The sequence below is a fragment of the Ornithodoros turicata genome, chromosome 2, assembly GCF_037126465.1.
Source record: "Ornithodoros turicata isolate Travis chromosome 2, ASM3712646v1, whole genome shotgun sequence".
NCBI lineage: Eukaryota > Metazoa > Arthropoda > Arachnida > Ixodida > Argasidae > Ornithodoros > Ornithodoros turicata.
Genome location: NC_088202.1, coordinates 132,823,842 through 132,839,608, shown reverse-complemented (window position 1 = coordinate 132,839,608; position 15,767 = coordinate 132,823,842). Strand labels below are relative to the sequence as shown.

The 15,767-nt window shown below is 47.2% G+C and overlaps 3 protein-coding genes across 3 annotated transcripts in view; 2 read left to right on the top strand and 1 right to left on the bottom strand.

Annotated features, from left to right (window-relative positions):
• Nucleotides 1–1,658: 1,658 nt before the first annotated feature.
• LOC135385047 (uncharacterized) lies at nucleotides 1,659–3,305 on the bottom strand. The gene has a single exon (XM_064614223.1). It carries the CDS (start codon nucleotides 3,303–3,305, stop codon nucleotides 1,659–1,661), a length of 1,647 nt encoding a protein of 548 aa, XP_064470293.1.
• A 6,159-nt stretch (nucleotides 3,306–9,464) lies between these two features.
• Nucleotides 9,465–10,493, top strand: LOC135385046 (uncharacterized). The gene has a single exon (XM_064614222.1). It carries the CDS (start codon nucleotides 9,465–9,467, stop codon nucleotides 10,491–10,493), a length of 1,029 nt encoding a protein of 342 aa, XP_064470292.1.
• Nucleotides 10,494–15,109: 4,616 nt separating this feature from the next.
• LOC135386161 (uncharacterized) overlaps nucleotides 15,110–15,767 on the top strand; it is a 93,600-nt gene continuing 92,942 nt past the window's right edge. Inside the window, exon 1 of the mRNA XM_064615926.1 lies at nucleotides 15,110–15,485. The gene's annotated coding sequence lies outside the window, so the exon portion shown is untranslated. The remainder of the gene's footprint in view (nucleotides 15,486–15,767) is intronic.

Here is a 15,767-nt window from a genome sequence, read left to right as displayed (position 1 = left end):
CACAACCACAGAAATCCATATTATTCCTCAGGTCAATAATTATCCTACCATCGTCAAAAGATGGCTCACTCTTGTATGCGATCGCAAAGCGATAGGTCCTCGTTCCGGATGTAATAGGATATCGCCACTCGGCCGACGCGAACCAAAAAAGAAAGAAAGGAATGCGCGTTCGCTATACCTCCACAAAGAAAACGGTGCTTTGCTTCTACGCAGCGCTCATCATACAGGAGTGAATTGTCTTCTTCGTTTTCCTTTTATTTTCTTGCACCCATATATTTTGCAAGAATACTATAGAGCAGAACGGACAAATGTGAACATCATTCGCTACACACTCTAGCTCTCAGTGATGGGCAGTAACTACTCATGAGGTAGTTTAACTACAACTACTAACTACTTCCCTTAAAAGTAATTGGAATTACTAATTAACTACATCTTGCAAAAAGTAATTAAACTATATTTGTAACTACTACAAAGTAGTTTCAATTACTTTTCCAACTACTTTGTGGAAAATGGCTGTAAGAACAATAAAGGTGTCACTAATAAGTAATAATAGACAGCAATATCGGTTGAAGTAATAATTTAATTCGATGTACATTCGTAATGCGTTCACACCATCCTGGTGCCCCTGAGTCCCAAAGCGCTCACCTGTCTGCGGTCATAAATTGGTACAGAGCAGATACAAAACTCTTCTAGTGCTCCAGTGAGCTTCAAATTTTTCCAGAAGGCAATTCAACAAAACAAAGGAAAATATTTTCAGGCCTTCCTGTTCCTTTGGGCAAGTTGACTAACGAGGTGTTAACATAGTGAACTATTAAGAAAAATTGGCTGTTCAGCCCAAAGTCGCATTACAGTTTAAAGGACAACGGAAACGAAATTTGTCCATTGCAAAAAGGGGACCGAACAAGGTGTAAATATTATGTAAAATTATGGTGCCACTAGTATTTTGCAAGTACGCTGTGCGGATGGCCATATTTCTGACGATTACGAGAGCGCTGGGCCGCCCACTCGACACGATCGCCCATGGAGCGCGCCAAGCATTGCGGGAAAATCTGAGGAGCGCGTGACGTCAAATATCTCTCGCGCTCCATGTGCGGCTGCACGGTACAAACACGGCGAATTCTGAATAACGCCTGAAGATGTTTGATTCGGAGATCTCGTGGAAGTCTGAAGACAATATATTCTATGAGAGATGGGTTCGTACATGCTTCTTCGTCTTCGTTCTTTCCCCGTAGCAGGAATTAGACGTACGCCGAAACACCAAATGAAATGAAGCGAAATGAAAGTCAGGAACTCCAACAGGAGAGCCAACGTGCGTCACTTCCGTGGTCTGCTACGGCGGCGCGGCGACGCTCACCAGGGGCTCAGAGTGCTCCACGGCCGAATTTTATATCGCGATTGTGGCGGCGTTTCAACTAATATACGCAAATCTAAGTCGAATTCCGGATTGTTTTGGTACACATCGCAATATGAGGCAAATAGCTGTGCAGCCTATTTTCGTTTCCGTCGTCCTTTAAGCGAAGCCATCACCTTTGTAATGCCACATTACTATTCATCTGACATAACACTAGTCCAGTGCTCTAACTGAACTGGCATCGGTGACTCTGCACACAGCTTCCAAATTATATCACAAAAGCACCAATGCCTTGTGCTGGCTGTGCTTACGCTTGAATCAGATTCTTAGCGGACGAAGCCAGTGATCTCAGCACCACCATCTTTTCGAACAGTGTGTCCGAAATTCTGCACCTTCTCGGTGTCAATATCTGGCCAGCTAAGCTAAACAACCTTTCAACAACTGCACTACTGGGCAGTGAAGCGTTAAACTTGACAAAACATGCTTTCAAACAAGGGTAGGTGTGCAAAATTTTCGTATCTGTTCGCTTGTCCAAGAGGTACGACTCAAACTCTGACACAATCTTGTCATGCGTGGTTGATCCAACACGCATATCTTGCATGCATGTGTTGTCCACAAAACTGAACAAATTGTCATCGTCCTGGCTGTCCAATGTTGAGCTCTGACTCACTGTGTCCAATCCAAGGTCCATGCCCTCATTGTCATTCATTTGTTCACTCTTCCGGAGGACCTCTTCGATTGCTGCAATGACCTTTTCCTTTGTAGTAAGTTCGCCAGACTGCGAAATGCACGACATCTTGAACCTTGGTACCAACACGGTAGCAATTTTGTATTCATCACTTTGCAGGATGTCTCGGAATCTCTCATCGAGACTCACTTGCAGAACATTTATGAGGGGAACAACGATTTTGTACTTTACTTTACAGATGGCACTTAGCTTGGTTTTGATTCCGAGGACCATTGGGATCACATGCCCCAGGAAGCAGTCCTTTTCCCCTTGAAGCAATTTCATTGCAGCAGCCACTGGAGCCATCACCTTTACGTACGCTTCGAGAAAACAGAAATCGGACTCGGTCATTGAATCACCTTTCAGTTTCATTTCTGAGCTGCACTGTTTAACTTTGTCGATCCCAATGTCCAGCACGCGTTTCACAGCTTCAAAATCCGAAGACCACCTTGTAGATGTGGGGTTGATGAATGTTGTTCCTGTTACCCTGTGGACAATATCGGACATCTTTGTGCTCCGATGTACCGCATTTGACAAGGCCTGCACTTTTCCCATCGCTCTGTCATGTGCGCTCTTGTACGCCGGATTTGACCTTGCTTTGGGAGCATCCACCGAGGCGACTAAGTTGAGTAAATGATTTGCACACCTCTTTTGCGGAGGAAGCAGTGAAGTCAAACCAGCATCGTCGTCAGTAACACTGTTCAGCAATCCAAAAATTTCTTCGCATTCCACTGATTCAGACATGTTGGTGATATCTTCTTCATCCTCGTCACTTTCCTCAACAGTGGCTTCAGAAGTTGCAGAGTCTCTGCTGAACATACGAAATGCCTTTGCAAAATTTGCTGCGTTGTCAGTGACGCAGTCCTTGACCTTTTCCATGATACTGAATTCATTGTAGATGTCGATACGCATTTCAACAATCCTTTCAGCAGTGTGCTCATACTTAAATCGTCGGCATGCTATCACGAAACCCTTTCTCTCGAGGGAAGCTGCATCAACATAGTGAACTGTTACTCCCATATATGCCCGATGATGAGAGCTCCATAGATCGGCTGTTGAAGACACCCACAGTGCGTTTGAGATTTCCTCAATTATCTCCGTTTTCTTTTCATAGAACATTGCTGTTATGCGCCGCACCACTGTTCTTCGATTTGGAATTGACAACCTAGGAGCCACTGTTCTGCAGAAGTTCTCAAATCCTGTTCTCTCAACTGTTGCAGTTGGCATCATGTCAGTGACTATCAGTTCTGTAACAGCTTTGTCAAATGCTTCTTGTGTTATCTTCTTGTCGCACGCATTTTCCACAATCTAGCACAGGCTCGCTTGTTTGCTGCCATGGGGACCCTGGTTCGAGTCAGCACTCCTTTGCGCACCGTCGACGTCCCCTTTCTTTTTTCGTCTCTTGCTGTTCTTTTGTCTCTCGTAGTCCGTGAACTGGACAGGATGTTGCTCCTGAGGATGAAGAGGAATAAAAATAATGGTCATATCGGAGCTCGTTGGGAAATTTGTCGGGCGAGAAACTGAAATCTTCCTCACAACGGGAACGTCAAGAGACCGTCACACAACCTAGTATGACTACTGGCGACAGACGCGTAGGAACAAAAAAGAAAAAGAGAAGAAAACGTCCTGCGAGCAGGTACGAGCAACATCTCACCACATACAGGCGTGCGCGCCATTTGCTACATCAACACAGGGTATGCATCGTCCAACGCCATTCAGAAACAAAGGAGCCGGGACATTTTTTATGGTTGACGCCTTGTAGATCACGACAACCAAATGTCTCAGCAAAGGTGCACGCGATGTAGTGAAAGAGGGTATTTGCAATGCGAACAGAAAATGGTAATCCTAAACGAATGTGCACTGCCGCGTTGCCATTAAAATAGGAGTTGCCGTTAATCGGTGGAAATTGTCTATAGCAAAGCACTTGAATACACAGATCATTTATTAACGCAAGTGAATTTACTCACCCGCACGTGTTTCAAGAAGTTACTGGAACTTCTCACGCTGCCGGACAACGTACGACAGGGGCAAAACCGGCACTCTGCAGTGAAGTTTGCGCTTCCCTCCTTCACCTTAACATTCTTGTAGCAGTACTCAATCACGAAGGAGTCCATCCCGACAGTGACACAGGCAATAACGCCGACAAGAAGAAGAACGTGAAACATGCTGCAACAACAACGAACGCATGCTCGCTGCAACCCAGAACGCTAATACTTGGATTGGATTGCCTCCGGCCGCGACCAAGCGGGTGCCTCGGGCTAAGGCGTCTGCTACGGCTTCGCGCGATCACCACGAGGTCGCGGGCGCGGCTTCGTAGTTAAACTACAGTAGTTAACTACAAAAAATGTAATTTAACTACCAACCTGCAACTACATTATGACAGAGTAGTTATAATTACCAAGTAACTACTCGAAAAGTAATTTAACTAGTAATTCAACTACATGTAATTGAACTACTGCCCATCACTGGTAGCTCTCACCATTTTTAAACCAAACCACTTAACATGTGTTCATAGGTCTTCACTAAATAGGTGAGCCGATAAGGACTCAAAATGAAATGAAATCAAATAAAATAATCATTCCAGCATCGCCGGCTGCAGGCTTGGGTACCCTGCTTGGGTCTGCTGGCGCTGGAATAAAAGATTTATCGCGAGGGTACTACAATGGTGAGCTCTGCTGCTGTTTAAGTGATAAAACAGTGCTCCTGAACCGCGCCCCACGCGAGCCGCGCGCGGACCCGTTCTCGGGACGCGACGCGCGCGATTCCCCGTGCGAGCGCAACGCGGGCCTCGCGGTTTGGACGCGCGCTGTTCTGTCCTGTTTGTTGTATCCGCATTGTTTGTTGTATTTAACTTCATTTTTAGGGGATTTGGTGGCGCCACCACAGTAGTCATGCATTCATCTTTGTCTTCAGAGCTCACGCGCATTACTCCATGTTTGAGCATACTGTTCGGACGTTCTTTTTCTGTTATCTATTATGGGTGAAATAAGCACAGTCTTTTCACCTCTTTGCGAGGTTTAACTTTCTGACTGGTCAGTTTCTTGGAGTTCTGATGGAGTCAGAACAGTGAAAAGACTAAAGGATCGTCGGCTACGTTGGCATATCAAGCACCTCAGCGTCCACGTCAGCGCCAACTTACAGCCACATCGTCCTTGGGTGAGCTTTCACATTCGACGCTGATTTCGTAGGAACCTCCTCGTCCTGAAGCAGCACCTGCAGAAACAGAATTTATCCGAAAAGCTTCGCTCAACTGGTGTCCTTGTCTTGCTATCCGCGTGCCAGAAGGTTCGAAGGGATTTACACCAATGAAGGTTGAACATTAGCCTTCTCCACGATGTCCAGACAAGATACCGATGGTATTCCACTTGCTAATCAGACGAACGGATTGGAAGAGACGGCTCCAACATCGTCTGCAGAGCATCAAGGCGCAAGGCCTAAACGTAGAGTAGTCCTCTCTGAAAAGGCGCAACAGAACTTCGAACTCGAGAGGGATGAGCACCGTGCAAAGCTAGCAAAGGCTTGGGAGGAAACACAGTATGAGCTGGAGAAAATCTGCATACCCGAAGCGTCTCACGAGGAGGTGAGGAGACTCGCCACCTGCTACAAGCGTTACAAGCTTCAGGCAGAAACGTATTCCACGTTTCTGGTGAAGACTAACGTCGAGGACAGCCTAACCGAACGAGATATTCAGAAGGAAATCGACAAGGACCGATATGACCTCGTAGGAGGCATAATCAAGGAAATTGAAGCACGCCTCGATCGCCAGCGTGAGACGGGTTCACGGCGCTCCGTGGATTCGGTACGCTCATCCTGTTCCTCACGACGTTCTCTGCAGTCTAGCGTCAGTTCTTCAGCAAGTGTCGCCGCAGCTAGGGCTCGCGCAGATGCAGAAGCGGCACGTACACTCACGTCATACAGCCAACGGGAAGCCGCAATGAAGTTGGAAAAAGCCCGCATCGAAGCCGACCTCGAGACACTGCAGAAAGAGAAACAAGCTGCCGCAGCGGAAGCACAAGCCAGGGTTTTGGAAGCAGCACTCGTACAAGGTGGCACACGAACTCCTGAAGTCGAGCTGGTTGACTCGTCAGAGCGAACTAGGGATTACGTTCTGCACCACACCGTACCACAGAGCACGTCATTGGTCCCAGGAGAGTCCGCCGCACACGCTGCAACCCTCTCGTCGCTTCAATGCGACGTCCCGTGCATCCCTTCTAGGGGATTCCCCCAACAGCACAACAACCCCTCAGGGGACGCAAGGGTTCCTATGCCTCAGGAACAAGCACCGGTCATGGGCGACATCGTTAAATACCTTCTTCGTCGGGAACTGGTCACGACTGGACTCTCAACGTTCACCGAACGTGCAGAGGACTATAGGTCATGGAAATCCGCTTTCCGAAACGCCACTGAGAACCTTGGGCTATCAGCTACAGAGGAGATTGACCTGTTGGTGAAGTGGCTAGGAAGCGAATCGTCTGCCTACGCTAGGAGGCTGAGATCCGTGCACATCGAGGACCCATGCATGGGCCTTCGATCAATCTGGGAACGTCTTGAGGAAGCATACGGTAGCCCAGAGGCGATAGAAAATGCGCTTGTTCGGAGGCTGGAGAACTTCCCCAAGTTATCGAGTAGTGACAGGGAGAGGCTCAGGGAGCTGGCGGACTTGCTTCAAGAAATGGAATCTGCGAAGGCTGATCCGCACTTGCCTGGCCTGTCTTATCTGGATACGGCGCGCGGCGTTAATCCCATCGCAGCGAAGCTGCCCTTAGGTTTGCAAGAGAAGTGGATAAGCCTCGGATCCAAGTACAAGCAAGAGCACCGCGTATCTTTCCCGCCTTTCTCAGTCTTCTCGGGCTTCGTCCGAAGTACGGCTAAAACGAAGAATGACCCGAGCTTCATAATCGGGTCTGTAGTTGACAACAGAAGCATAAAGGACAAACCATCAACTATGCATGGTTCCAAGAGGACATCTGTGTCAGTGCACGGGACCCAAGTTACCTCTCTGGAAGGCGGCTTGGTCGGTACCACCAAGGCAAATACTTCAAGGAAGTCGGACGTGATGTGCCCCCTGCATAAGAAACCGCATAAGCTCGCCGACTGTCGTGCGTTTCGGCACAAACCTTTGAATGAGCGAAAACGCCTGCTAGCAAACTATGGCGCCTGCTTCAGATGCTGCGCGACAACACACAGCGCCAGAAACTGTAACTCGACACTGCAATGTAGGGAGTGTAACAGCGACCAGCATGTAACAGCTCTTCATCCTCAGACAGAATCATCCCAAGTTCAATGCACAAACGTCATGCCCTCGCAGGCAGGCTTGGATGAAGCTTCTTCAGAGATCACGTCAAGCTGTACGGGCGTATGCGGAGGCTTAAATTCTAGAAGATCATGTTCGAAGATTTGCATTGTTAAGGTGTACCCGAAGACACGACCAGAGCAGGCAGTCCGGATGTACGCAATGCTTGACGACCAGAGCAATAGATCACTGGCCAGGCCAGAATTCTTTGAGCGCTTTGGTATTCGTGCAGGTGAATATCCGTACACACTGAGGACCTGCGCCGGCGTGGTGGAAACGACAGGGCGACGAGCAAGTGGCTACGTAGTCGAGAGCCTCACATCCGAAAAACGGCTGGATCTACCCACGCTGATTGAGTGCGATGAGATTCCAAACAACAGGCACGAAATTCCAACGCCAGACGTTGCACGCAGACATCCCCATCTCAAAGCACTAGCCAGCCTCATTCCACCAATGGACCCCGAAGCGCAGATCCTGCTCCTTATAGGCCGGGACCTTGTTCAGGCACATAAAGTGCGCCAGCAACGGAATGGACCCAACGACGCTCCTTTCGCCCAGAAGCTGGACCTCGGGTGGGTCATAGTTGGTGACGTCTGTGTCGACAGATTACGCACACCAGAGAAGGTCGACGCTTTCGCTACAACTGTACTGGGGAATGGACGTCCGTCTTCCTTCAAGCCATGCCACAATCACATTCTCGCAAAGGAAAACCTGAGTTGTCAGCATCCCAACAGAGAAGCCGTGCTGCCTGGTATATCGCCACCGAGTAATGACGCAGCGGACCCGCTATTCCAGACAACAAGGGAGGACGAAACCTTTGCTCCGTCTGTGGAAGACCAAGAATTCTTGAATCTTATGGACAGAGAATTCCGTATGGACGCATCGGGCAACTGGGTGGCCCCCTTGCCGTTTCGTACACCTAGACGTAAGCTTCCTGACAACCGAGAACAAGCACTATCTAGGTTCAACTCGCTATGTCGCACCCTGGATAGAAAACCGGAGATGAAGCAGCACTTTGTTGCCTTCATTGAAGATCTGCTGAAAAATGGTCATGCTGAGCCGGCTCCACCAAGGGACGAATCTAAAGATTACTGGTATCTTCCCAGCTTTGGCGTCTACCACCCACAGAAACCGGGTCAGATCCGCGTCGTGTTCGACTCCAGCGCCAAACACCAAGGCATTTCGCTAAATGACCTGCTTCTTTCGGGACCGGACATGACTAACAGCTTGGTCGGAGTTTTACTCCGCTTCAGGAAGGAAGCCTTCGCTGTAACCGCAGATATCCAGCGCATGTTCTATTGCTTCTTCGTACGTGAAGAGGACAGGGACTACCTGCGGTTTCTTTGGTTCCGTGATAACGATACCAGCAGCGAAGTTATCGAGTACAGAATGTGCGTGCACGTCTTCGGAAACACGTGTTCCCCAGCCATTGCGACATACGGTTTGAGACGAACCGCACAAGAAGCAGAGCTGGAATTCGGAGCTGACGTCCGCCGCTTTGTCGAAACAGACTTTTACGTGGACGACGGCCTCATATCTCTGTCAACCGAAAAGGAGGCCATCGAACTCCTGAAAAGGACGCAGAAGATGTTGATGGGTGCCAACTTACGCCTCCATAAGTTTGCTTCAAATTCGGTTGGCGTCATGGATGCCTTCCCATCGGAAGACTACGCCAACGACCTAAAAAACTTGGACCTAAGCGGCGGGAACTTACCCATGCAGCGGAGTCTCGGTCTAAGCTGGAATTTGAGGGCCGATACATTCACCTTCAGAGTGCCTGCAAGGGACACTCCGAGCACAAGGAGGGGCGTGCTGTCGACCGTGAACAGCCTTTACGACCCTTTGGGAATGACAGCTCCGGTAACCGTACAGGGCAGACTCCTGCTTAGGGAGCTAACTTCATGCGCCACAGACTGGGATGCCCCACTCGTACTGGACGACAAATGGCAAACATGGAAGGACTCGCTTCGCGCCCTTGAGCGACTCGAGATACCACGCCGGTACGTTGCTGAATCCGTCACCAATGCTCGTCGACGAGAGATCTGCGTGTTCTTGGCTTCTGGATTGTCGGCGGGAAAAGATGCATAAGCGCCATGATCCATCGCTGCGTCACATGCCGTAAGCTTCGACGCAAGTGTGAGCAGCAAAAAATGGCAGATCTACCCGAAGACCGTCTAAACACAGACCCCCCGTTCACTTTCGTGGGACTGGACGTTTTTGGTCCGTGGGTCGTCGCCTCACGACGCACAAGAGGTGGTTTAGCCCACAACAAGAGGTGGGCAGTCCTCTTTACGTGCTTAGCCGTCCGTGCTGTGCACATAGAAGTGATAGAATCTATGGACACTTCCAGCTTTATTAATGCCCTACGAAGATTCATCGCTCTTAGAGGCCCAGTTAAGCAGTTCCGTTCAGACCGAGGAACAAACTTCGTTGGTGCTTGCTCTGAACTAAAGATATCATCGGTTCGCTTCGAATCCCGCAAAGTAGAAACTTTCTTAAACGAGCAAGACTGCACTTGGATATTCAACACACCGCACTCTTCGCACATGGGCGGCGCTTGGGAGCGAATGATAGGTATGGCTCGCCGAATCTTGGATTCGATGCTCCTCAACGAGGCCGTTGCATCGTTCTCTCACGAAGTCTTGACGACATTCTTAGCAGAAGTAACTGCCATCATAAACTGCAGGCCCTTAGTCCCTGTATCTTCGGACCCCGAATGTCACTCACTTCTCACCCCTGCAATGATTTTGACACAGAAACCGTCACCGCCAACGTCACCAGCAGGAGAGTTCAAAAGTCTCCACGTCAAGCAGTGGAGACAAGTACAGGCTCTGGCCAACACGTTCTGGCACCGATGGAGGAATGAGTACCTACCTAGTCTCCAAAGTCGTCGCAAATGGCTAACCGACCAACGTAATCTTGCGGTCGGCGACGTCGTCCTATTGAAGGACGCGACAAGCAGACGCCATGAGTGGCACATGGGAAGAATCAACGCTGTGTACCCAGGAAAAGATGGGAAGGTGCGGAACGTTCAAGTGCAGACGGCCCAAGACGGAAAGAAGAAAACCTTCGATCGGCCAGTCTCCGGTCTAGTTCTGTTGTCGTCGGAGCAGTGCCTGTAGTTTTCGGACACATTATTGAACTAAGTGCATATAGTCTGGTATCGTGGGGATACCAGGGGGGGAGTGTTCTGTCCTGTTTGTTGTATCCGCATTGTTTGTTGTATTTAACTTCATTTTTAGGGGATTTGGTGGCGCCACCACAGTAGTCATGCATTCATCTTTGTCTTCAGAGCTCACGCGCATTACTCCATGTTTGAGCATACTGTTCGGACGTTCTTTTTCTGTTATCTATTATGGGTGAAATAAGCACAGTCTTTTCACCTCTTTGCGAGGTTTAACTTTCTGACTGGTCAGTTTCTTGGAGTTCTGATGGAGTCAGAACACGCGCGATCCCTTTCCCCGAGCAGGTGCACTGTTTTATCACTTAAACAGCAGCAGAGCTCACCATTGTAGTACCCTCGCGATAAATCTTTTATTCCAGCGCCAGCAGACCCAAGCAGGGTACCCAAGCTTGCAGCCAGCGATGCTGGAATGATTATTTTATTTGATTTCATTTCATTTTGAGTCCTTATCGGCTCACCTATTTAGTGAAGACCTATGAACACATGTTAAGTGGTTTGGTTTAAAAATGGTGAGAGCTACAGTGTGTAGCGAATGATGTTCACATTTGTCCGTTCTGCTCTATAGTATTCTTGCAAAATATATGGGTGCAAGAAAATAAAAGGAAAACGAAGAAGACAATTCACTCCTGTATGATGAGCGCTGCGTAGAAGCAAAGCACCGTTTTCTTTGTGGAGGTATAGCGAACGCGCATTCCTTTCTTTCTTTTTTGGTTCGCGTCGGCCGAGTGGCGATATCCTATTACATCCGGAACGAGGACCTATCGCTTTGCGATCGCATACAAGAGTGAGCCATCTTTTGACGATGGTAGGATAATTATTGACCTGAGGAATAATATGGATTTATGTGGTTGTGGTGGACTTTGTGTTTGTGATTGTGAAAATGTGAGTGTGTGTCTGTGTATGTCAGCGCGCGGGCGCGCGCGCTTTCCTGGACCAGGGATCCCACTTGACAAGTAAGTTCTTTGTGTGTGCTTTTTCATGTGACACGAGTGATACATTTATGTACCATTGCGTGGAATAGTGGCTTAAAAAATAAGGGAAGCAGCGCTTGCATTGCTATCTGTAGGATAGACCGAGAGCGTTTTTAATGGAATTACCTCGCGAACCTGGTGAAGTCTTCGTTTTGGGCAGGCTATTTTATGAGAGCCGGTCCTGTTGCGATGCATTTGATACGCTTTCCTGAAGCAGCGTGCTTCGTTCTTGTAGTGTGGTTTACGCCTTTATCAATAGAAATGAATAGAAGTGTTTGTTTGTTTGTTTGTTTGTTTGTTTGTATGTTTGTTTGTTTGTTTGTTTGTTTGTTTGTTAGTATGTGTCTGTCACGTTCGTAGCGCTGTTCAAGCTTTATTTGCTTTGCAAAAATTCAGACTTTATGGTATTAAGCTGTTCGAGTAGAAGTGACTTTCCCTGCTCGCTTAAGATAAATTGTGTATCCCTGCCCTGTGCTTTCTTCACGCAGGGACAATGCGAATGAGTATTTAGCATTATGCAATAATTATCTGATAGCAGAAATGGGTGTCTTTGTCACAGTTTATTAGCGTGTGTGTCGATATTTTATTTTTTTCTCTTATTGCTATTCGAGCAAAAGTGCGTGTAATTTTCGCTGCTCTTGTCTTATTTTCTCTACTTTTATGTAGAAGAAAGCCTCCTGCGTAAAAGCTGAATAGTGTTCTATCAGTGGAAGTGGGGTTGTTTGTTTGATTTTGTTGGGTGTTCGATATCTTGATGATGTAAGCAGTGCTTAATTTTGCAGGTTTTTGAGCAGAAATGCTGGTATCTGAGCACGGAGTAGAAATTGCTATATTTCTCTGCTCCCTAAGAAACTTTGTACGTCGTTTTCCAAGAAGACCGCGTTTAGTTTACGCGAAATGAACTTATGTATGCTCTATGATGATCCGCCGCAGGCTTAGCCCTTTTCCCCGATCACCAGTGTTTTGGCATTCGATGTCGCATGTCTAGACTTGTTCAGTAGTGTCTTTCTTGCTGCAATTTTTACCCTTCGCTGATATCTTGTTGCTGTCATGTTGTGCTAGCCGCGTAGCGATAAGCGGTGATTCTCCGATTATTCCTAGGCGGTACGGCTTAAGCCTTTTCCCTGCTCACTGAAGGAAATTTGTGTATCCCTGTCCTGTGCTTTCTTTACGCAAGGGTAATGCGTCTGTGTATGTGGCACTATCATATACCAGACATGAGTGTCTTTTTCTTTGTTTATTGGCATATGCTTCAGGTTTTTTAAGTCAAGCAAAAGTGCGTCTAATATTTCGCTGCTCTTTTTCTTATTTTCTCTACTTTTATGTTGAAGAAAGCCTCCTGCGTAAAAGCTGAATAGTGTTCTACCAGTGGAAGTGGGGTTGTTTGTTTGATTTTGTTGGGTGTTCGATATCTTGACGAAGTAAGCAGTGCTTAATTTTGCAGGTTTTTGAGCAGAAATGCTGGTATCTGAGCACGGAGTAGAAATTTCTATATTTCTCTGCTCCTTAAGAAAATTTGTACGTCGTTTTCCAAGCAGACCGCGTTTAGTTTACGCGAAGTAGAAAAGTGAAGTTGTGTATGCTCTATGATGATCCGCCGCGGGCTTAGGCCTTTTCCCCGATGAGCAGTGTTTTGTATGCGATGTCGCATGTCTGGACTTGATCAGTGTTGCAATTTTTACCCTTCGTTAATATCTTGTTGTTGTTGTCGTCTTGTGTTAGACGTTGAGCTTCGTAGCGATGTGCGGTAACGCTACGATTATTCCTGAGCGCTCCGTGTGTTTAATGCGTTGTCCTCTGTGCGTGCATGCGTGTGCTTTTTTCTCCTGATTTGTGACGTCATCGTGGCATGTCTGGACTTGTTTAGCAGTGTTGCAGTTCTTCCCGCTGCTAGTATCTTGTTGGTGTCATGTTGTGCTAGCCGCGTGGCGATGTGTGGTGACCTGAGGTCTTAAGCCTTTTCCCTGCTCACCTAAGGAAATGTGTGTATCCCTGTCCTGTGCTTTCTTTACGCAAGGGCAATGCGTCTGCGTATGTGGCACTATCACATACCAGACCTGAGTGTCTTTTTCTTACCTTATTAGCATATGCTTCAGGTTTTTTAAGTCAAGCACAAGTGCGCGCAATTTTTCGCTGCTCTCTTCCTCAAATCACCGATTTTACGCAGAAGAAAGTCGCATGGTGCAGCTGAGAAGTGGGTTTCTCTGATTGTTTGTTAGATGTTGTTAGGAGCTCGGTATGTTGAGGAAGTCAGCTGTTAAAGGTATCCGTGAAGAAATGCTTGCATCTGAACGCAGGATAGGAATTCCTGAAGCACGGCACCCTCAGTGTAAATTAATTATTTTGGATATGAGTCGGCTTCACTGCATGACAAGGCTGAAATGGGAAGAGAGAAAAAATTGGAGCGCTTCATTAGTAGCGATCCAAGTAATAGGGCAATTATAGTTTCCATAGAAAGTTGAATTTTAATGGGCTCCTAAAATTATAGTTTTGTAGAAGCTTTTCGAAACTGCAATGCAATAATCATCAATATAGTATAGGAATGCCATCGTGTTCCCGTAAAGGCGTTCTGTCTTGTGCTTTGGAGTGCGCGAATAGAACTTTGCTCCCAGGCTTTCCCGCCTTTATGCTCGCAATGCGCGAATGGAACTTTGCCCACCCGGCTTCCGCGCGTTTTTGCTCGCAGGTGTAGCCTCAGACAACGAATGTATGAGCATAGAAAGGGTCATGTATTACATAAGCCTGGAGGTGACGTTGAGTGGTCTCACTTATTATTTTAAGGAGCAGTGGTAGTTTACTGTAATTCCAATGACCATGATGAGCCTTTGGGGTGAAAATAGTTAATATGCAGGGTGCTTTTTTGTTGAATTTTAATGAGAGAATCAATGTCATTCAGAGTAGGACAAAGGAAATAATCTTGCGATTCAATAATTAATAGGAGTCTTTGCCGGTGTCTTCTTCAGACAGGATGTGATGATGTCACGCAGTCTGTAGCAATGCGTTGACTGTTACTGAAAAAAGTGTAGCAAAATGGTGTGTATTCCCCTGGACAGATTTATGATGAGCACTGTTTTTGAACAAGAGGAGTGCGTGTGCTTGGAAATAGTTTGATGCTGGTTTCCTTCTTTGTTTCTTTTCGCTTTTTCCCCCTTGTTGTCTGACAAACATGCGCTGACATGCCTGGGCTTGTTCTGACATGCTTTCCTTCTACATGTAGTTTTTTTTCTTTTTGTACAAGGAATATTCTTGACGATAGTGCTGCCTTGAATGGGAATAGTGCTATTCTTAATACTTTTGCGATTCATTTATTTCAGAGAGTAACCGCGAGGGGGACAGGTGTGTGACTTTATTCAGGAGGAACAAAGCATCATTATTCAATTATCTACCTGGCTCTCGGGTGGGATGAACATGTCTTGCTGCACCATTTTTTCCCTGTACAGTAAGACTTTGGGAATGAAATGCTATAATCTCCTCTTTTCTATGGTGCTCTTCTGCAATAGTTCCCTATGCAATCGTTATAGAAGAATAAAGGAAATAATATTGGGAGAGTGATTCAATAAATAACAGGTCCATGTCTAGAGCGTGCGCGTTCTTGAGCCACGCACCTGCAAGATGACGTCATACCGTGGCTTCACTGCAGGTTGACCTTGTCTAGAGGAGCATTAGTGAAAAAAAACAGGGTAGCCCTGAGACAATAGGATGCCGTCACGACCAATGAGACTGGCCTGCAGGGGGCGCAAGGATTCACTTCTCTCTTGGACACTGGCGGGTGTAGACACGGTAATTATGATCCTGGCGTTGGCCGTCAGTGGAAGAGCGTAGCTTAGGTGGGGTTCTGTCTGCCTCTGATGGGGTGCGGATGTATGGTTCGTCACTGGTGAATGGTGTTCGACGATGCAGGTGGATTTTGTGACAAGCGGATTTACAATGAGGGAATGCTGTGAACGGGAAAAATGATGGTGAGTGCCTTTTTCACTCTGTTCAAGTGTTCGTTTTCCTCTGTTGCCCAACAGTCGTGCGAATTTGTTCTGACGTGTCCTGACATGCCCCGATATGCATGCTTTCCTTTGTTAACGCTTTGTATCTTGTCTTTTTTTGACAAGGAACATTGTCGTCTCGACGATAGTGCTGCCCTGAGTTCTGCGCGCGTTGATTTGTTGAGTGCCTAGTCCTCTTATTAGCCGTTGATGGAGTTACATGTTAGGATGTTTTGTTCCTTTGCAAGTCTCATTTAGTAAGAC